Here is a 23,045-nt window from a genome sequence, read left to right as displayed (position 1 = left end):
GTTAGAAAAAAACACTTTTGAGAAAAGTTTATAATGTCACCATTGCTACTTCCATTTCCAAACATAGGACTCTAGGACAAGTGAAGCAGTAAGAGTAAAAACAGCATCAGACACTGCACTGTATCCCTTTAACTCTCATTACATCCTCATCTTGTTCTATTAGTACTCCTACTTAATCATGAATTAGAGCAACATTACTGGATGCTAACGTTAACATCTTCAATAGGCATCTTGCTTAGTTAATTATTATGAACTAAAGTCAACAGGAGAATTTGGTGTTCAGCATTTTGAAAAATAAGTTTAATGAAAATAGTTATGATAGAGCATTAAGTATTTTTTTGTTTAAATATTTATATATTTTTTGAGAGGCCAAGGTCTACGGAACACATTAAAAAAAAACGAAACAAACCAAAAACTATTTCAAAAGGAAGTATGATAATAATATGGCAGCTTCCATGTGTAACAATTTTTTTAAAAAAAATTTATTTCACAGGGTGTAGATGATCACAGTAATTATGTTGGCATTGGGGAAGATGAAGCAGAAAGAAGAGCTGGAAAAAATACCTAGGCACCTCAAACTGGATGCTTAGATACAACAAGCTTAGAAAACTAAATTGCACCTTCAGCTATGGTAAGTCTGATAAATCATTAGTAACAAGAGAACAAACCAGCAAGGTGGGTTTGGTCGTGGGGGTTTTTTTGCTACACCTGGATATTCCTATGGCCATCAAATTATATCTTTTTGTGTATTTTGAAAACTTATCTAACATCCTCAAAACTTATATAAACAGAAAAAATTATCGATGCAATATGAAATTCTGTGTAACTTTCAAATATGTATTTTAAAAAAAACTAACACTGCTCTCTGCTACATTTATCATGCATTATTTATGCATGATAAATTATTTATTATTTAGCATGTTTTATGCTTTAATATTTTCCCTTGTACTACGAAAACCCCACCTGCATCTCTCTGCACGTTCTGCAGTTCGCCAAGGAAGGAAGCCTTTTGTGCCTGGTGGTAGTGGTTTTGGTGAGTAACTGTCTTTCACAGATGTATTTTTTTTCCCAGGACTTACAGACTTCTTAGACGTTAATCCTGTATTGAACAGTAAGAATAGGAGAAAAGAGAATTCATTATACCTAATTTTTTACATATAAATCCACAGCTTACTGTTCATAGGTAAAACCTCCTATGTAATAAAATGGACTGTAGGAAATCCACCTTTCAGTCTAATTTTGCTGAAGTGTTCAAAAACTTTTGTTTTTCTTCTCAAAAAGAGGGAACAGCTTCTCTGCTTGCAATTATAAGCTGGTATACTTAACTGTTATGTTAGGTTGATCTAAGTAAGACACTCTGTTATTCAAAATAGGAAGCAAAGTTTTGTAGCTAAAGGGGTTTATTCCCATTGCTAATTTCAGATACCTAACTCCATTGTCTCAAGTGGGAGCTTAGATACTCCACGTAGACAATGAGGTTATCTGTGTGCTTCAAATTGCCCTCTAGTGGCTTTAGTGTGAAGAACGTCAGGTTTGTAAGCGGCAAAATGCTTGAAGCTAAAGCTGCTATTCGCGTTGATCACTTCTACAGAACACCAGCAATATCTTCACTTAAGAGGAATAATAATGAAAAGTCATGTTTACTAGTTCAGTGTTTTGTTGTTTAAATCACACACTATCACTCAAAGCAGATTCAGAAACAATACCTAGTGTGGATGATCAGTCTACCCCAGGTTCTGCATGAGTCAGCAACTAACAAGCCCAGAAAACTGTTCACCTAGGATTTCACACAGTTAACTAGAGAGAACCCAGGCTATTGTTTCTCTGGGAATAATAAACCAACTAATTTTGTAATGGTACAGAAATGCATAACATGCGGCAATGGTATTCCAAATTTCAGTTCGTTCTCAACAAGTAAACAGCATAAAGAGTAGTTTTCACTTCCTGATTCCTTCCCTCTCTTTAAAAAAAAAAAACCAAACCACAAAACCAAAAAAAACCACAAAACCAAAGAACACCACAACTATATTTAAGTCAGGCATTTTCTTCTTCCATCACCCTGATCACCACAGTTTATTTGTACAACAACTTCAATTTGATTTATGCTTACCTCTCTGCTTCCAGATAACTAGGGCAAAGATGAACGACAGCCAAATGTATTACAGTGAAATTTTTCGTAATTTCTTTAAAATATTTAGTGTATTGCAGCTATCACTACTTAACTATAAATATTCAAGATACCTATGTTATTTTAAACATACTGTTTATAATAGGTTTACATGAAGTTAAAAAAAAAAACCTTAGAACATTTTGTACATCACTTAAAAAAATGCATGGTTGGTTGTTCTGGCAGAAGAGTCTGCTACAGAAAGGTTACAACACCAGAAGAACTAGGCAACTCACTACCGCCAAGCTTCCTAGAAGTGAAAGCTTGTGGAGAGGATGCACTCAGAATAAATATCTGCAATGCTTCTACATATTTAAGTCAGCATAACCTACCGTTTTTCCAGCCACGTATCTAGCAGCACTAAAAAAAACAGCAAGTTTCCTACAGAAACCACTCACTGATGGTAGAAGACACATTATTGAATTAAGAATAAATGGAATTTTTTTTGAAGACAAGTATTCTGCAAAACACTGACGTTTAGACACATCGTATATTTTATAATTAAAGCTCTTAAACATTAAAAGATTATTTTGTAGGCAAAATTTACTATAGTCAGAGAAAATAAAGACAGTATTACCAATACGAATAGTAGCTTTTCCTTTTCGACCACTTCCTAGGACAATAGTTCTTTTCTTTGGTCTAGTTTTCAAAGCATCCTTGGAAGATGGAGACATCAGCCACTTATACTGGGAATTTTTTTTTTAGAGAAAGACAAATTGTTTTAATAAATGATATTTAAAGAGGTGCTCATTTAATATTAGAAGGTGGTTTGTTAGGTATGTGTAGAACACTGCTAGTTACAGAAAACTTAATAATAAACTGTAAAATTAAGGAAAAGCAAAAATCCCACAAAGCCCCAATTCAAACACAGATTCAATGAGAGTCTGAGTGCTACATTATCAGAAAGTGCCCCCAGAACACCACTATAATATCCCATCCAATATTTTCCTTTCTCCTGTGCAAAACACTTCTCCTTTTATAGTAAAAAAAATGGCATCAACCCTATAAAAAGGAAACTCTGGCTCTTGCTTTTCATTCTCAGAAAGCTGGCTTGCTAGGAATGACTGGCTCAGGCCAAAGTTCTCCAAAGTAATAAAAGCTTCCCTAACATGATTTTGTATTACCAATAAAGTTAGCATTTTAAAAAATATGAAGCTTAATTTTCACTGCCTGTAATGAAAATTCATCCTTACACAGTAAAAGCCTCCTAACTAAAATTAAGACACAGTGATAATCAAGGGCAATTGCTGTACTTCAAACCTCATTTCCTTACAGCAACAGCTCTATTCTTAAAGGTTCCCCTTTCCCCAGTAAAAGTTTTATTATTCCAGGTAGATAAGTTACACTGTCACTTATTTTTCAGTGTGCATCAAGCTATAGTTAAATACAAAGTCTAGTGCTGAAGCTGCCATCCAAAGAAATGCAGTTGATAATTAACATAAAGCTTATCACAGGCAGCCCTAAATCCCACATCAAAGTACTAGAAACAGTATGCCAAAGTTATTCCCACCTAATGCACCGGGAAGATTAAAATGCCATTACTGTGCTCTAACTAGCGAAGTTTAGTCCAAGTTTATCATTGGCAAGAAAACCTTTTTTCTTTTTTTTTTTGAACTTTGGACTGAAATAATCCTTGTACAAGTTTTGCTGGGTCTACAGCTGGATCTAGCTCCTGAGACAAGAGAATTGTTCATCTTAAACTAAAAAATAGACAGAAAAATTGTAAACTTCTAAGAGCAAGAGTATCTTAATTTTGTTTTACTACACATATAAAAGAGCAGCTATGCTAGGTTAAACCTAAAGTTCGTCTAGCCCAGTAGCCTGTCTCTTGTTTAGGTGCCTGCTGATGTTGTACAACATCTAAGTATAAAGACAGCAAAGATATTAAGACAGTGTTGAAAAATGACTAAGTCCTTGAGCTGAGACTATGAAGCAACTTCTTTTATAGACACCTTCAGTAGATTTTTCCTTTAAGTTATTCAGTCTCTCTCAGAATCTACAAAAAGTTTCATCACCTATTACACCCAATCATCGACGATTACAATCCACTATACTAGCTACACAGTGCTGCTAAGATAATACAACTTTCCTCTGTTTTAGCTGCCCATCAAATTTAAATACATCAATTAGCGGTAGGCAGCTCTTCTTGCAAACTTGAAAACCCAACCCAAAAGGCAAGCACCTTCATGCTATTGAAAAGCAAAGAGAAACCACCAGATTTTATGCATAACAGGATGGAAGTGCTGCTGTGACTGGTATCCAGTGAGCAAGTGGTGACAGTACATTACAGGCTATTTGTGGCAGCCAAAACATGATCTTTTGTAGTTATGATGGCCTATTATTATGAGGCCATTCAAAAGCCCACCAAACTTCTCTTTGCAAAGCAACACAGCAGCACCTTAATATATTCTCTGCATAAGCAAAACCACAGAGTTCACACAACTGGTGCCACGATGAGATGGTACGAAACACAGCACTGACACTTCTCAGATATAAACAAATTTGACACTTTACTGAGTTTGACTCCTGAGAATTACGACAGTTAGCCTTTGGCAGGATAAAAAGCTGAACTAGAGGTATACGAAACGAGAAGCAGTACTAGGGATGATCATCCATGCAGTCCTAGTTATCTGTGGCTGAGATATGGTATGACTTAGGCCACTTGTTGCAAGAGTAAGTGACAGATTAGTTTCACACAGAAAATTATATCTTACACCTGGTGTTCAAGAAGTCTCTACACACAGGCTAAACTTAGCCCAACTGATTCTTCATTTTTTACAAATATGAAATCCAGACCTCTCGCAACTACTCTAGGTAAAAGAAAAAAAATCCCTACTAAGTTAAGTAATTTTGAAGATAGATACCCATGTTTTCTCCACTACAAAAAATAGACCAGCACATCCTTTTAAAACCTCACAGGCTTGGAGACAGTACACAGATGACAAAAGAAAGCAATGCAGACTAACTGACTGTATTCTGTTAGACAAGCTTAAGCTACAAGAAACAAACATTGCTTCTTTAAATTTGTAAACTTAGTCTATAACAGATCCTCCACAAAAAAATTCATGGAAAATCTGAAAAATAACTGAAATGTTTGTATTACGCTAAAACTTGTAAAAAATAAAAAGAACCAGAGTGTTAGTTACATCCAGAATATAGAATATGTCATTAGGACTCTCACAAATACACTCCTAATTTTTTTTACTTGTACGTTTTTTTAAATCGTACAGCTGAATCTTGACTATTGACAGGATGAAGAAACAGTCCTTGCAGTGCTTTCTGCAACAGAGCTTAATGACCAACTGTTTGTCTTCACTAATACCTGACGATTAACTGATTTATTCCCTGAGTTTTGACTCCTTAAAAAAAAAACCTACAAAAAAACCCACACAAAACAACACACTACCAACACACACACAACTCAATACAAAACTTCACATGGCTGACTTTCAATATAGAGCACATCCAGACACTACCCTCAAAGAAACAACTGTTTTTCTCTTTATAATATGCAGGCTTCTGTAACTGAGCTCAAAACCAACCGTGAATCCTGGATTAGGGTAGTAAACATTTCAGTTTCAAAAGAGTATCAACCTCAACATAAAATGTTTGCATTCATCTTGCTAAACAGGTGGATTATCCCTTTTAGAGTGTCTGCACTGTTCCCATGGTAAACAGCAAATATTATTTACAACAGCCTACTCACGGAGCTTACAAAAATAAAGCATCTAGGTGGTTTTTATTTGTGGAAGAAGCAAAGTTACTTAGCAAGCTGGTGGTCAGTCCTTTTTCACTCCTATTGTTAACGAGGTACGAAGAATTACTAGCATCGCCAAAAAGACTTAAGGTACTGCATTACCTGGATGAATATAAAACAAATGTTTTGAGTTGAGTGATCTCTTAGTATATGGGAGATTCCCCAGAGGGTTGCTTCTTTTCACGGTTCAACTTTCCAATCATCTTGAGCATCTCCAGGCAGATGCTATTTTCACGTGATCCCTGCAATGTTTTGCAAGTGTGGATTGCGACTGCCAAGGAGAAAGGGTACTCCTTCACAACCAACCTCAACTTCTCCAAAAAAGTATTTAAGAGATTTAAGTGGGAAACTGTATTAATCCCCAAGGAATTCTACACACAAACTTCTCAGTTTATTGATACTCCCTACAGATCCACAGCTCTGACTTTTAAGCCTTTTCAAAACCAAAAGAGGAATAAGTTCCAAAACAAGAACTGTGACTGTTGCAGCTCTGTGAAAACAAGAGTACACTCATTTGTTTGCCATCTCCTTTGGGAACTGAATCCGATTTCTGTGTTACAATCAAAAGACTCTGTATTTAAATAGTATATCTAATCATAAATGGTCTAGATATTCAGTTTATGCACGTTACTGTAAACTCTCTATGGACTACTAGATAAAGATGGCAAGGGGTACTGTACTTTCACTAAAATATGGTTTCTTAGATGGTTAGTATCAGAAAGGATAGTCTTGAGTAACTTAAAAAAATCTTAACTATATAAATTATTGACAAAAAATAAGTTTCAAAATAAATTGTTTTAAACTTTAAATTGTTACATCTGAAATTACATAAGAAATGCCCAATACAATATCATGTTGCTGCTAGTGTTTTTCATTTTTCCCTTCATAGTGTTTTTTGTTTGTTTTTTAAACTGCTTAAGTCAGGCTTCTGTTTATAACTAAAACAGCTGTTTTAGATTCATTCTGAACATAGCTGTCCTTTAAAAAAAAATGCAATGGCGGCTACAAAGAAAATCCCAAACTCACTCCAAAATGCCTAACACATACCTCAGAATTAGCACTATTTCCATTCATAAGAACTCTTTCAATAATGTTTTTCATCATAACGTGATCTAGAATGAATTAAGATATCTTATGAAGAATTTCCTGTATGAGACAAGTATTTATGCAAACAAACAGATCATTGAATAAGCAGTACATATTACCTACTCTGCTCCCTTCCCCCATTTTAAAAGCTTTTAGCAAAATACTGTTGCAGATTTTTTCCTTAAATGAGGTTTATTTTCCACTCCCCCCAAATTACTGAAAAAAAAAACCCAAAACACAAAGAGGACAAAGGTAGATACAGATACATACCAATTAATGGATTTTTTCTTATGTCAAGTACCACCAATGTTGTATTAGTTTGAAGAGCATCTAATAATGATCTTGCTCCTTCATTGGATATTCCACACTGCTGCAAATCAAGTGCTAAAATGTTTAAGGAGGTAAAAAAAAAAAAATAAAATATTCAGTGGTATAACCTGTAGTCAATATCTAATAAAATTAATCCACACCTGCTGAAAACCTACATTTCATGGAACTTGAAGCATCAGAGAAGAGGACATGACGATAACAGTCATGTAAAACCAAGACTATTACTTTCAGAGAAGAAAACTAGAAATTTAAATCAGTACTATATATCAACATTAAGAAATAACTGCTAAACAACTGCCAAGGAAGGAATATACAAATCACAGTTAAGTCACTGTTCTTGACAATTCCTAGTAGGCATAATGTTCCCAGGCACCAATTAATTCAATTGCCCAAGGTAACATCATATGTACAAACACACAACATATGTCTATGAAGTCTGAGTCAATGCTTCTACAAGTTCATTGCTTGCACACATCAGTAAGTTACATGGTCGCCATGAAATACTACTATCATGCTTTGGCATTTATTTCATGTTGTGCATGCACAGTATCACAGAATGGTTGAGGCTGGAATGGATCTCTGCAGGTCATCTTGCCAAACACCCCTGCTCAAGCAGGCTCACTTAAAGCCACTTGCCCTGTACCATGTGCAGACAGCTGTTAAAGACCTCCAAGGACGAAGACTCTACAACCCCTGTGGGCAACCTGTGCCAGTGTTAGGTGACCATCACAGTAAGAAAGTGTTTCCCGATGTTCAGGAGGAACCTTCAGTGTTTCACTGTGCCCACTTCCTCTTGCCCTGTTACCAGGCACCACTGGAAAGAGCCCGGCTCCCCCTTCTTTACAGCCTCCCTTCAGGTATTTGTACACTTCAGTGAGACTTGCCTTGAGCCTTCTCTTTTCCAGGCTCATCAGTCCCAGCTCCCTCAGCCTTTCCTGAAATGAGAGCTGCTCTAGCCCCCCTTTGTCACCTTAGTGACCCTTCACTGGACTCTCTCCAGTAGCTCCAGCTCTCTCCTGTACAGGGGAGCCCAAGTTTGGCCTCACCACTGACTAGAGGGGAAGAATTACCTCCCTCAACCTGCCCACAAGTCTCTGCCCAATGCAGCCCAGGATACCATTAGCCTTCTTTGCCACAAAGGCACTTTACTTTGCTGGCTCATGGACAGCTTGTTGTCCACCAGGACCTCCAGGACCCCTTTCTGCAAAGCTGCCTTCCAGCCACACAGCCCCCAGCATGTTCTGGTGCATGGGGTCATTCCTGCCTAGGTGCAGGACTTTGCATTTCCTTTTGTTAAACTTATGAGGTTCCCATCAGGCCATTTCTCCAGCTTGCTGAGGTCCCTCCGGATAGCAGCACATCCCCACCTTCCCAGGGAACCAAGTAAGGCTGACTGGCCTGTAGTTCCCTGGGTTCTTCTTCTAAGCCTTCTCAAAGACAGGAGTGACATTTGCCATCCTGCTGTCCTCAGGCACCCCTCCCAGTCACCATGATCCTTCAAAGATGATTGAGTGGCCTCAAAATGGCATCAGCCAGCTCCCTCAGCACTTACGGATGCACCCCATCAGGGCCTATGGACTTCCACATGTCCAGTTTGCTTAAGTGTTCTCTAATCAGATCCTCTTCCATCAGTATGCATGTTATCAGTACACCTGGCTCAAACTACAAAACAATTTCAACAGGTAAGTATTTGACTCCATGTATAGAATGCTATGACTTACATCACCACCATTAGTCATTTTGTACAGATATACTGTAGAACAAATTACTTCTTCAAAATACCAGAGGACAACACTAGATGACACAATAGCATTCAGACACTCTGACAAATCAAAAGACAAAGAGAAATTTCTTTTGAAAAAAGATTACTCTCTCCTAGCTAAATCGTGAGTTACCCTTCTGGCTACATTTGCTATAACTGATAATTTAAAGTTTTCTGCCTGCCACTAATATATCTTAAGAGTCAATATTTCACAGTACCTTTTAGCCAAAGGTCCTCTCCTAGACAGTCTGCAAAGGCACTCGCTCCTCTATCTCCAACAAGCATATTGCAGTTGAAAGTAATCCGCCTCAAGCCAGTCATGTAGTCAAGGTCAGGTCTCCTGTAACGTAGACTTTCAGCCCAAGCTTCACCATGTCTTTTCATTGCCTGGTGCTTTGCAAACAAAGAAGCTGTTACCAACTGCAAAGGCAAAGCCATTATTGATGGCAAGACGATCGCAAGTTATCTTTGTAACATGTTTAATGGCTTGAGTGCTGATATAAGAAACACAGTTATACCATTTCTGAGTTCAAGACAAGTCATTTTTAAACATTACAGTTAAGTCATGTTTGTTCTGATCATCCAATTTGCAATGCAAATTATTAAATATGGCTACAAAACATCTTATTAACTTCCTTTGGCAGACAGATACTTTCAACTCATCTTGAATAGGAAATACACACTAAGAAATTATGTGCTTTCATGCAAAACAATGTTAACATTAATTAAAATACTGTACTAGTCACAAGCTTACTAATCAGTTAATTAGTAGCTTCTAAACTGTAAACTCAATTATTCTTACCCAATGCTTAAGAATACTTAAGACATTTTTCAAAATTTGTGACAATGAAAGAAGTGCTCCCCAAAACAGCTGTCAGACATTTAGAGCCCTAATCTTCATTTAAAGAAAATACATCAGTCTGAACTGTTATTTAACTGATATTTACTAAGAAATACCATATTTAAATCCCACACCAGTAAACTAAGCTACTTTTGGCATACAAAGTCACAAATTTCAGAAGGACTATTCACATACTTAACTTCAGTATTCACATATGCTGCTCACAAAGTGCTTTGATGGATTTAGAGCTTGAAAGTAAAAGAAAAAAAATCAAATTTATTTAAGTTCTTGTGAACATCTGGTTCTAAGAAAGGTGATTAAATTACCTTTAATACATTTGCTATATGTTCTGCCCCTCGCCATGTGAGGCCACATCCTGTGAAGTTTACGTATTTGATAGTAGCTGAATTCTTTACACCCTGACAGATTGCTGAAGAAAACAAAAGCATGCATGTTATCTACACACACCACAGCCACATTATCAGAACATACTTTTTTCACTGCCATATTAAGAAGCTGAATCAGCTTTAATAGGCAAAAGCCTTGACAAAGAACTGGTGTGGAAATACAAAATATATTTTAAATACATTTAAACTATTCTAAGATAATATATTTCTAGTGCAAGTGTTCAGCAAAGACTGTCTGAACAAGCAAGAACATATTATATTTCAGTTTCCTTATGTAAACATGAACAAATCAAGAAAGAGTTAACCTCAAACAAATATTATTACTGTTGTTTTAAATAAAAGTATAAACATCATTATAAAGCAGTATAGCTATTTACTAGCATCAGGTGGAGAAATTCAAGTCTTCAAGTGTTGTTAAGTCATGTAGAAAAGCGAAGGTTGTTATTTTAATCACTATATACAAATGTAAAACAGGAATGGAAGTACTGAAAAACTTACTTACCTATTTAAAGGACTAAAAAGAGAAAGAAGTATATTTACACATTTTTTTATTCTGAACTTACTTTCTAATCCTCCATCTCCAATCGGACAGTGGGCTAAAGAGACACTCTCCAGAGATGAAGCTGTGGCCAAGCCCTTCAGAATAAAAAGAACGTTTGTCAACTGGCTTAAAAAGCAAAAATACAAACAGAGAGAAGACCAAGTCACCCAAACTGCTCAGAGCTCTTTGTGCTCCCTACAAGAAACTCGAGGGGGTTCAGAGGAAGGTCAGAACAAGTGAACCTTAAAGCTCAGTTTAAGCTGGTTCATTTCTTTAGCCCTGGAGGAGCCGTAGCCTATGGGGAATGAGCAGCAACCTCCTCTCCTAGAAGCCACTCATAAGCGAACTGGAGAGTGTTCGAGTAACACATTTGAAGACTTGTTTTTATCTCCTTGGTGTCCCACAACTTCCCTGCTGTCATGTATACACACAGTAGTTTCAGTCACAAGCATAAGTTATACGTCCCAAACACATGGCAGAGATGTTGCTATGAAGTTTCTAAGCCTTGATGAATCAGGGCAAGGGAAGGTTATGCAATTTTCACAAGTTCAGCAAGACTAGGTTATACTAAATGTCTCAGCAGAGTCATTCAGACAATGGATAACACAAAGATATCTTAAAAGAGGAACATCCTCATCTGTGACAAATACTTATAAAATTTAGTTGCTATTTCTCTACATTCTATGCATTTTTTCCATTTATTTGTATGCTAATATGTTCTCACCTTTGTTAAAAGTATTAGATCTCTCTCCCTCAGAAGCAAACCCTGCAGTTCTAAAGTTTTGAGTACATCTGATACACTGAGACAGCCTTTGACAGCTTTGCATAGTTGGCCAGTCAAGTCTTTTGATCGAATTGCTGGAATTCTCCTTCTAAAGTAAGTTTTGTATCTTTCAACACCTAGTAAACAACAAAAATTACACATCAGTAAAATCCAGTCCCTATTGACTTAAAAGCAATCATAATCACACCTTGCTTTTTTGCTGCTTTTCTTAAATAGAAATAATCCCTTAGGTATTACAATTCCTCCCCCCATGTATTCAATCACACAAACATTTTATGCAAGAAGTTCTAACTTGCATACATCAACATATTTATCTTTTATAGCCATCACTACAAACCTGATTCTCCAAGACCCTGTTGATGAAAACTTCTTATTCCAATAGAAGTCAGAGTCTTATTATGCCTGACAGCACTCAGAAATGGTGCCCAATCAGCAGCTTTGATGCGATCTACAATTAGATCAAGAGCACCCTGAGTCAGGTTAGCCTTCACAGCTTTCAGTGGAACAGAGCCTTGAAGAGCACAAAGATGTTCATAATGTGAGTAGAAATCCAGCATGCACTGTCTTCTTATTTTGACTGACTCAATCATTTCTTCTATGTGATAAATGTCTCTTCTAAAATAAGGGAGGAAAAGAAAAAGATATAAACTTTCTCCAATGTATAACTGATTGCACAACACAGTCTCAATTCAACATGCATACCCAAAACATGAATATGTTCATGCATATTGTACAGCACTTACAGGTCTTTGATGTGGCAGCTAAAACATTGATGTCTTGTGATGCTCACCACCTGTGCAAGTACAGCTGAATGAATAAGGGGGTGAAAAAAAAAACCCAAACAACAAACCCGCATTTTTATTCTCCCACACAAATAGTATACCCAAAACACAAAAGGCCTAATGTTCAAGTACTAACTGCTGTAAAGAACTGTAAAGTTCTTATTTTCCTCTTAAAATTTAATTTTGTAGTGTCAGGGTGTACAGACTCCTGAAAGCCTTGAACACTCCCTTACCCAATATCAAAGGATACAAATGACTATTCCATAGAGAACTAGTTGTGAGCTTCTCTGCTACTTCAAACAAAAGTCTAAATTCTTGTAATATAGAACAAAATATTCATTTTCCTAAATATTTTTGCTATTGCATATGCTTATCCCAGTAAATTTCGGAAAGTACTTTTCAGGCATAAGTTTTTGTTACACATTAGTACACATGTAGCAAAACAGTATTAATTCCCAAGTAGAATCTCTAAATACTGCTATGGCACAGCTATTAAGAATAAGTAATTCCACAGTCTCAATAGGAATATTAATATATTTAGAAGACCCATTTATTTATCTATTTATTACTCCAGACAGCATTAAGTATCCCACATGGGATATCAAACATTGTTCAGATTATGAACTTTTTTTTATTGTTAAAGACTAGAAACCTTCATCCGATCTTCTGAAACACTCTGTATGTCAACATGGGGCGAGAATTACTGGATATGTAACAAGCATGTGAGGACAGACACATGTAAGAACATAACTGAGAAAAAAATAATCACACTGTTAGTATTCGGATGACTGAAACTGTAATAATAATAGGAATAGAAACTCTAATAATGGTTCCTCTATGCCCTTTTATTTTAGCTCTGATTTACTAGCATTAGATAACGACCACACTGTGGCCACAGGAACAGAAACAACTAAATTATAATCCAACACTTCAGCTTCAGGAAGCGACCATCAGCTTTAAAGCATCACTGACTTCAGGTGGCATATCCATGAGCAACACATTAGAATTTTATCACCAGAGCTTAAAGCAATACTCTTTCACCGTGGCTTTCACTGCCAACACCTGAACACCACACCTCTAACGGAAGTAAAGAGGCTCCTGGCCCTAGCACTTAAGTCTAACCCACATGCAGGTAGAAACAAAAAGGGCCAAACTAATCAGATGCATAGTAACAATTTTCCAATTGAGAAACAACTACATAAACTAGAACTCTTCTGCATGGAAGTTAGTGCATCTGCCACAACCCTAGAATATCTTGACTGGCTCCAAGAATGTACACAGGGGACAATTATTTACTATCGTTCAATACAGAAGCAAGAAGACATCAGATGATACTAGCTGGTGACAAAGTAAAAAAAGAAACAAAGCACACAGTAAAACTGAGAAATCCAGTTCCACGCTGACTTTTTTGGAAGCTATGAGTTTATAGCGATTCAAAAAACAGCACGGCAAATTTGTAGGAGGGCAAAAAAATTATATACAGGCCCACTGACCACAGAAACAACGACCATGCCCTACACCCAGAACGGCGAGACACACGCAGAAGGCTTCGCCCCGTGTTTACGCTCTGCTTACACGCTTTATTAAGCACGGCCAGGTGGTCTGCTGGGGCTAAACACATTTTGACCTGCTGGACCACTATATTTACGTACACAGCACAGCATCCACCGAACATACGCAAATGAACGACTCTGGTTATAACAGTTTTTTTATGTTTCACCCACTCTATCGCCCCCAACTCAGGGAACTAGTTCGGTGCTCCGCTTCCTCAACAAAGAACACCAGTAACCCAGCGTGAACTGGGGACTGCGCCGTTCGCCATCAGCCACAGGGATACGACAGAAGCGCCTGGGGACGGCGGGGGCGGCGACAACCGCTCCCTCCCCCCGCCTCCGCGCCCGGACAGCCCCATCTTCGCGGAAGGGGCCTCAGCCAGCCCCCGCAGACCCGCAGCTGGGCCACCAGCCCCCTGCCCGCTCCTCCGCGGCGGCACGGACACGGCCGCGCAGGAGTTACCCACCTTCTCCCTCGCGCCCCGGCCGCAAGCCGAAGCGTCGGCGGTAGCCCCGCACCTCCTGCCGAGCCCGCCGGCCACCGCCAGCCGCTGCGACCGCCGCCGGCCTCCGCACGGCGCCCGGCCGGTCACGCGCGCGCGGCTGTTTCCCCGGGACGCCAACGGCCGCCGGCCCGCCCACCGCCACGTGGCGCGCTAGGCTGCCGCCCCGATTGGCTGCCGCCCCTCCGGCCTCCTGCTGCAGACATTCAAAATGGCCGCGCCCAACGGCCGCCCCGCCCTACCCACTCCAGGCCCGCGGCTGCTCACTGCCACCCTAACCACCGCCCCCGCGCTGGAGCGGGGGGGCGGGAGGGGGGCCGGCCGATCCCGGCAGCCGCCGCGGCCCCGGTGGGAACAGGCCGGGCGCAGCCCGCTGCCGGGAGCCGCTTTTCCTCAGTCCCGGCAGCCGCCAGCCCCGGCCGTACACCCTGCGGGTGGGCGGCCCGCCTGGCTCCCGCCCGAGGGCGACCGGCACCCGAGGAAGCGGAAAGGTGGAGTTAGCTCGTTTATCCACTGCTGCCACAGAAAGGCTCCTGCTGAGGGCAGGGAACGTTCAATACGATCCGTCCTCCATCCCCACACGGGCGTAGTGTGCCTGGAAACCAGAGCTAGAGAGGAGGGATCTAAGAACACCAGAGGTTGTACGCAGAAAGTCTATAGCTAAACGGAAACTACTGTTTCCTTTTCCTAAAATAAGCTTAAATGCAGTGCTAGAAGAAAGCAAACGTACTGCCCTTCAGTATGGCGTTACACACTGCGCAGCTTTACTGGCAGCAACGCGTACACGTAAGGAGCTGTGCAGATACTGAAACATCTTGAATTACAGCAGTAGCTGCAGTCAGCTGGTCTCAGCCGTCGGAGGGAGAGTAAACAAATTCCTCTTTCACAGCTACAGTTCTCATTCTCTTGCTACGTTAGTTTATGTGGATGTGGCTTCAATTCAGATCAGAGCGTTCTCACTAACATTCCGTGGAGAGCATTACAAGGTGCGCCACTTCAGGCAAAATGATTCTAATGTAGTCCATGCGCGGATCCTAGAATTTGCAGTTCATTCGTGGATTGGGACACCAACTACTTAAGAAAATTATTATTGTAAACTGATGAACAAGAGCAATTCGGTTATTGAGCATGTATGGGATACATGCACCTATTCTGGTTTAAGTAAAGGTGCACTGTCCACCTATCGTTGAGTCCAGTATGTGACAGCGTCCTGATATTTGTAATCATCACGAGATCCCATTGCGTCCCTTTTATTAATATAATGGAAATACTATAACAAACACAACAATCAAACATGCAATAAATAAATAAATATTAACAATTATAACTTACGTTAAAACACGTGCCTTCCCTGCAAACATATGGACAACTTCGACAGTGCCCTGTCGAAGTCGCTGCGCAACCTTGTCGCCGCGAAGTCTGCCTGACAGTCGCCGCGCAACCTTGTCTTGCTGGGATTGCGAAAGTCCAAGGTTGTCAAGTAATTCATAATTGCCTTCGTGACACTTCCCACGTGCCCCTAGTGGAAAGCCCACATGCTTTATTAAACTTGCATTTGTTAGTTCTTGAATTGGTTCTGTTAGATGTTTATATTTATTTACTTTTCTGATGCGGCTTCTTTTAAGGATGTGGATTTACTCTCATATCGAATTGTGACATCTACTACATATGCTTCTTTTTCTTTGACAAATATTATATCAGGTTTAAATAGCTCCCCTTTTTCATGTGTCCGTAACGGTTCTTGAAATGGAAGCCAATCTTTCTTTTTAGCCTCTCCAATTAATAAGTCACATATTTGGTTATGTCTTTTGATTCTGGCATCCTGGACTGCCGAGCAGTAGCCAATTATGTATGCACTAGTTTCATTGTCTGCCTGACAACGTTGGCAGGATTTAATTTGAGAATCTTTCCTGCCCCTTGCAAGAATTTCTCTGGTAGGATATACATTTGGCTTTAGTTGTAATGCCGTAAGGAGCTTTCTGTGAGGAATGCCCCTGTATTTTTCTATCCAATTATTACTGACCTTATCCCTCTCAAAGTTGTCTATACCATGGCCCTGGGACTGAAGCTTGGTCCACTTACTAAATTCTTGATTTTGCCAATTACATGGTCTTGGGTAGATCATTTTGGGTGCTGGTAGTTCCCATTCTGATAGTTCAGCCTCCACGCCGTTTTCGGTCTGCAGCCTTGTACTAATTCCGGAGTCCCATATTAATGGTATCACAGAATCACAGAATCACAGATGGTATTTTCTCTTTATCTCCTCCAGGTGTCACCCATAATCATCCAAAGTCCTTTTCAATATTTTCGTTTCTCACAATAGTTCTGATCGTCTCATCCAAAGATTGTGCAATCCTGTGCAGTCTTCAGTCTTGTATACTAGGGATCAATCCCATTACCCTGGTAACCCCTAGTCCTCCATCTCTTGTTCTGGAATATAAGATGCCATCACAGGTGCTTGAGGGTAGATGTAACCATTCCTTGATCACCAACCGAATGGTCAGGTCAAGGTTTTCCAAGTAAGTAGTTCTCACATCAGCTTGGTCAGCAAGATATATTAGTCAGGGGATCGTGTATTCTTTCAAGATGTCGACTTTCTGCAATGGTTTTACTTCTAGTCTGCTTGTAGGCAGCAGGATTTAAACTCTAAAGCTGAGCAAGCCCCAGAGAAATTAAACAGGTTAAGGACCTTAGAACACAGTGAGAACCCTGTATGTTCACGCAGATGTAATATTACACAGTCTTTAACTAACACTAGAAGCAACTGAAGTAGCCTGAGTGCTATAATAAAGCGCCCCAGAGGAATTATTTCAGTAAGTCTGAGGTCACCGTCTGTACAAGTTGTATCACCATGACAGTTTGTGAATCGAACATAAAGGACAAGGGATGCAGGGCCATAATAAACCAAATGGCAGCAGCAGTTTTTCACTTCTTGACTGTACAACAAAATATTTCTGGTGCTTGTCATACTTCTGGGTGCCACAGACTAAACGCCAGCAAAATAAAATTTAAATATTCTCAAGAATCTTTACTTTTAAACATTTGCTCTTTGTGCTACTTAGTTAAATCACTTTTTAACAGGTATGGAGTTAATGAGTAGGGACTACTTCACTGCTAGTCCACATACATTTGAAATTTTCTCTTTGATTAATATGTCCATAATCACTTTTGTACTTTTTCTAAATTCCTTTACTATCTTATTTCTCTGGACAGTCTTTTCACTCAGTCAAGATTTTGCTCTTGTATAGGGTGACATCTACAAACCATCTTTTACCTACAGATCAAAGGTGTAAGATGATAACCACATCTTCTAAAATCACTTAGGGGTGGAATTTTTAGGCATGTCCCTATTTTCTTTAGAAAATTAATCTAACATGCTTGATATGATATTTCAGAAGGAGTAACTTGTAATTCTGTCCATTTTAAGCTATGAAAAATAGAAAGCATCTGTGAAGATTCCAGGAGGTACAGACCTGGTGCTTCCAGACATTATATATTGGAGACTCTCCAGCCTCAAATTTTGTTGTCAGTTTCAATGTCAATTATGCTGTCGGCTGTAGAGATGGGGATTTCAAGATGAATTTTAAATCACAGCAGCACTGTCACTGCCATGTAAATGAATTAAGAAGCTTATCTGTTTGCAATTGATTAGTCATGTGTTGTGCACCTAGAATAAGCCTGAAATAAAAGCAAGATGGAGAATGATTAGATTGTTAATATAGCTCTTGTTATTTTGTTGCATGTCAAAACTATTATCCATGTTCTTTATTGGATATAGCCTTGAAACCATCACACTAGATCTCTAAAACTGCAAGCTGCATAGATCATAATTAAGTTATAATTAAAAGGGAATTTGTCTTGTTAGTAAGTAGACATCTCCGAAGCCAAAACTCATAATCTTGCAGAGAACCTGCTGCGTTGCTCCCTACCCAACTTTGTTTTCTTTAAAAAATAATGCTGAGCATCTCTTTCCTCAGCATTTGATTCACTGATTTTGCTTTGCATTCTATTTACTTCTCTAAAGTTTAAGATTTTTTTTACATCTTTTTTTTGAAAATCAAATTTTGGTACACATGACATAGATCTGCTAAAAGGGCTGGGTCCTCAGGAAGCGTCAAAAGTGTTCTGTGTGTATCAGTCATTGTGTAAGCTCTAAATTCAGGCTTTATACAGTAGGCAGCTGTAATATCCGTAACGATGAATGTACAATTGATGTCTCATTCTGCATTCCAGTCTTTCATTTGTAGGATGTCAAGGTTTAAAGCTGGCTGGCTATTAAATGGATGGCATATGTTTTCTATTAACTGTCTCCTTCCCCCAGAACGGGAAGGAAAAAAGGGAGAGAAGACCTATGGGTTGGAAAGTTAAAACAGTTTTAATAAAATATAACAATCAAAAAGAGTATAATAATAATAATGGAAATAATTAAATATATACAAATATATAGTTGGGCAGAGAGGAACCTAATGAAGTTCAACAAAGGCAAGTGTAGGGTCCTGCACCTTGGGAGGAATAACCCCATGCACCAGTACAGGCTGGGGGCTGACCTGCTGGAAGGCAGCTCTGCAGAGGAAGACCTGGGAGTTCTGGTGGACAAGCTCACCATGAGCCAACAATGTGCCCTTGTGGCCAGGAAGGCCAATGGTATCCTCGGGTGCATTAGGAAGAGTGTGGCCAGCAGGTCGAGGGAGGTTATCCTCCCCCTCTACACTGCCCTAGTGAGGCCACACCTGGAGTACTGTGTCCAGTTCTGGGCCTCCCAGTTCAAGAAAAACAAGGAACTACTGGAGAGGGTCCAGCGGAGGGCTACAAAGATGATCAGAGGACTGGAGCATCTCTCTTATGGGTAACGGATGAGAGAGCTGGGTTTGTTTAGCCTGGAGAAGAGAAGACTGAGGGGGGATCTTCTCACAGAATCACAGAATCACAAAATGTTAGGGACTGGAAGGGACCTCGAAAGATCATCTAGTCCAATCCCCCTGCCAGGGCAGGATTGCCTAGACCATATCAATGCTCACAAATACCTTAGGAGTGGGTGTCAAGAGGATGGGGCCAAACTCTTCTCAGTGGTGCCCAGTGACAGGACAAGGGGCAATGGGTACAAACTGAAACATGGGAAGTTCCATCTGAATATGAGGAAAAACTTCTTTACTTTGAGGGTGACACAGCACTGCAACAGGCTGCCCAGGGAGGTTGTGGAGTCTCCTTCTCTGGAGATATTCAAAACCCGCCTGGACACAACCCTGGGCAACATGCTCTAGGTGAATCTGCTTTGGCAGGGGGTTTGACTAGATGATCTCCAGAGGTCCCTTCCAACCCTAACCATTTTGTGATTCTGTGAATATATACAAAACCAAGACTGAGCTCCCCCAATGATGATCAAGTCACCACCAGTACTGCAGGGCAGGCTCTGTGAGGTCCCAGACTGGACTCAGCAACAGACAGGAACTGGATTCAGGAATGCACGGATTGGGATTGAGGGCAGGAGAAAAATGGACAGAGTCCTCTTTGGACGCCAGCCATAGAAGATGAGAGTGACCCTTGTGATCCTTCAGCTTTATACTGAGAATGACGTGTATGGGATGGAATACTTCGTTGGTCAGTTTTGGGTCACATGTCCTGTCTGCTCCTCCCTGCAGGTGTGACCCTTCTATGGCTCTTCAGTAGTAGATAGTGAGGAATTTAGCAGTCACCTTGGTTTCTATAGGAATAAGTCTACGTAAGAGCCTTTCTGTGTACCATTCCTACTGTTACCTTAGTAGTAAATAAAAACTTCGAGTGTTATCAACCCTAGGAGCAGACACTGTCTGCAAAACGTGCAGTTAGTTTCAGAAAGTGCAGTTACTTAGAAGAGACTTAACTGAAAGGAGAAATCATTGAAAAGAAAATTGGTTCTGTTTTAGTCCAAACCAGGACACAGGGTTTTTACAGCCTACAAACTGAAGTAATCCTTTTTTATGGCCACTGCATGCTTTGAAAACAACATAAAGGTTTGGATCATTGATCAGTTGCTAAAAAATTTAGTAAGATATTGTCATTCAAGAATTGTTCTAGATTTCCAGGAAAAAAACCATATGGGCAAGCTGTGACCACTTCAACCTGAATCACAGTACTATGTGAATGGGGTATGTACTACACTCTGTGTTATTTTGCAAAGGATAAAAAAGCCATATTATCTTCCTGTCATTCAAAATATGCCATAGTCTTTTGTGGTGACAGACTATCAGACAGTTCCACTAGTCTCATATATTCAATGGAGAAAGAACGGAAGACAGAAAATAAATGTATTAGAGCATTAAAGTTTCCCACAGTTGAGACTTAACAATACGTATTCAGGACACTAGAAAAGAGGCTGATTTACGCTGTTAGTGATTGAGAAGATACTGATACAATGTATTTTTTAATAGCTTTTCTTCATTTCTTGCATTTATTCATTGCTGTATATAGAAGCCCAACTCCCTCAGCAATAACGAGACCTTTTTTTTTTTGTTTTAGTAACTATCCATACAGTTAAAGTAGTATTTAAATATTTTTAAGCATGTAATATATATGACATGCTTGTAAAAAACATGTATTTTAGGGCACTTAGGTCTTGGAGTAAGCCATTTTGCTGTATTTCTTTTATTGATATTCAGTCATTGCTTGCATAGCACTTCTGAAAATATTCTGACAATATTATGAAAGCTATTTACTTGTCTAATTAAAGCATTAAAAATGAGACTTGGAATTTTTACTGTAGTGTTTTATGTTTTCTCTTTGGCTAGATTTCTCATTTTTAAGTAAAATGTCCTATATTTTGTAATTGTGACCATAACCATTACTTGGTTTTCCAGTCAGTCAGTTCCCATCAATATTTTAGATCTTCAAAAATATGAAATGATTTGGTGAGATACCAGATGTCTCTGCTTTAGAGAACAGTGCCAAGACAGACCTAATTCTGTCACTTTGGCAAATGATGTCTTCTTCACCAGTCATCATTTTGCTGAATTTGTTGAACTAATTCTTGTTCTCACTGTTTTCTTCCTGTCTCTTTCTAGGCCATATGCTCTTTGGATTTTGTTTGTTTGTTTAATGTATATTAATTCTAATTTTTAATCTGATTTAACACTACAAGCATTTGTCTCTCTCACACCAGAGCCAGTGTTAGCTTTCTAAGAGGCATCAGGGATGAAAAAAAAAGGGCTGTGCACTCTACCCTGTCAGTGAGTGGACAGCAGATATTTTCTCTTGGCTTTATGAGGGCATCTGGCAGGTATCCTACTTGGTTGGTGTTCTTCCACATTATCCCCTACTGCATAGTATGTGTTAAAGGAACAACTTAACATTTTGTCTTTTTTCTTTTTTTAAACTTCTGTATCTAGCCTTTTAAAGTCTGCTTCCAAGACTAATAGCTAGCAATTTTCCTCTATTCTGCAGAATGCCAGCTGGCATTGAATGCTAAGTGGCAAAAGGACAAAAACAAAATTTCCAAAACTATTTGAAACAAGTTTTAAGAGCTGCTGCTAGGTCAGTTCTATATAGCTTTTGTCCAGAAGCCTGAGAGGATACTTTGTTGCTAGGTGGCAATGTTCCTCAAGCAAAGATATATTGGTAGAGCCTGTAAATCTTTTGCTTAAAGCTCTACGGAAGAATAATTATTTCATTGTGTCATCATTAGACCGCTTTATCATATTTTTCTTGGAAGCTCATGATTGCATAATGACAAGTGCAGAGTGTTATTTATTATTTGCATTATACTGTAACAGTATGGCACTTATAACACACACAAAATGTGTAAAACAAACCACAAAATCTCAATGTCTAACTGAGGGCAGTCCAAAGGCATATCAAGTTAAAACAAAATGAGTCACTGTGAATTTTCACAGTACGGCACGCTGAGAGATCCAAAGAGGTATGAAACTTGGTATAAAGAAAGAAGTTCTTCTGATAATAAGCAATTGCGCAAAAACTCTTGAAACATGGGAATGGGCGCTGGAGACCGAAGCAGTGGTAAGGAGATACGCTTTGCAGCCTGAAAGGAAAGGAGAAAGTAGGCCAAGATGGGAGAATAAAATACTTATGGACTAAGGAGAAAAAAAGAAATGCTGAGAGTGCAAGGGTAAATATTCTTTGTTTTAGAAATCTTGAGTTGGATATAGGCCAAATAGATTCAGTCCTTTTCTTTCTGCAATAGCCAAGCCATGCCATCCATTCCATGGACTAGCACTTGTTTTAGTAGACTGGGAGCTCCAAGTCCATGTGATGAAGCCTGAATGCAAAGCAGAAGTTGGTTACTGGAAATATGACTTTTTTTCCTTTTGTCTACCACTGGCTTGCTTTTTATTCTCAAAAGCTAGGTTTCTAGCCTGTAGTACAATTTTGTTGTTTCTGTCTGTCTCACTGTCAGAGATGTACAGAAAACCTTTTCTCTCTTTTTGTCCCCCCTTCTCATTAATTGTCCCCCTTTTTAATTTTTTTTCTATTTTTCAAAATTGCTGTTTAACAAAATCAATTGTATATATAAGAATATGTATTAAATATGTAAAATAATAT

General features: G+C 39.2%; 1 protein-coding gene across 2 annotated transcripts in view; it reads right to left on the bottom strand.

Annotated features, from left to right (window-relative positions):
* The window catches only part of CEP78 (centrosomal protein 78), a 28,428-nt gene extending 13,847 nt beyond the window's left edge, over window positions 1-14,581 (bottom strand). The window contains exons 1-11 of one of the 2 annotated variants that reach the window (XM_068422808.1): window positions 14,478-14,581; window positions 12,419-12,468; window positions 12,013-12,290; window positions 11,616-11,791; window positions 10,914-10,986; window positions 10,270-10,373; window positions 9,321-9,495; window positions 7,281-7,394; window positions 6,972-7,036; window positions 2,745-2,853; window positions 964-1,099 (exon numbers count right to left, since the gene is read on the bottom strand). In XM_068422808.1, coding sequence (XP_068278909.1) covers window positions 964-1,099; window positions 2,745-2,853; window positions 6,972-7,036; window positions 7,281-7,394; window positions 9,321-9,495; window positions 10,270-10,373; window positions 10,914-10,986; window positions 11,616-11,791; window positions 12,013-12,265 — 1,205 coding nt within the window. In that variant the 5' untranslated portion in view covers window positions 12,266-12,290; window positions 12,419-12,468; window positions 14,478-14,581. The remainder of the gene's footprint in view (window positions 1-963; window positions 1,100-2,744; window positions 2,854-6,971; window positions 7,037-7,280; window positions 7,395-9,320; window positions 9,496-10,269; window positions 10,374-10,913; window positions 10,987-11,615; window positions 11,792-12,012; window positions 12,291-12,418; window positions 12,469-14,477) is intronic. The other variant, XM_068422807.1, reaches the window with a different exon arrangement.
* Between the last annotated feature and the right edge of the window lie 8,464 nt (window positions 14,582-23,045).

The sequence above is a fragment of the Nyctibius grandis genome, chromosome Z (assembly GCF_013368605.1).
Source record: "Nyctibius grandis isolate bNycGra1 chromosome Z, bNycGra1.pri, whole genome shotgun sequence".
NCBI lineage: Eukaryota > Metazoa > Chordata > Aves > Nyctibiiformes > Nyctibiidae > Nyctibius > Nyctibius grandis.
The sequence above is the reverse complement of the archived record's forward strand: the minus strand, read 5'-3'. Positions and strand labels throughout refer to the sequence as shown.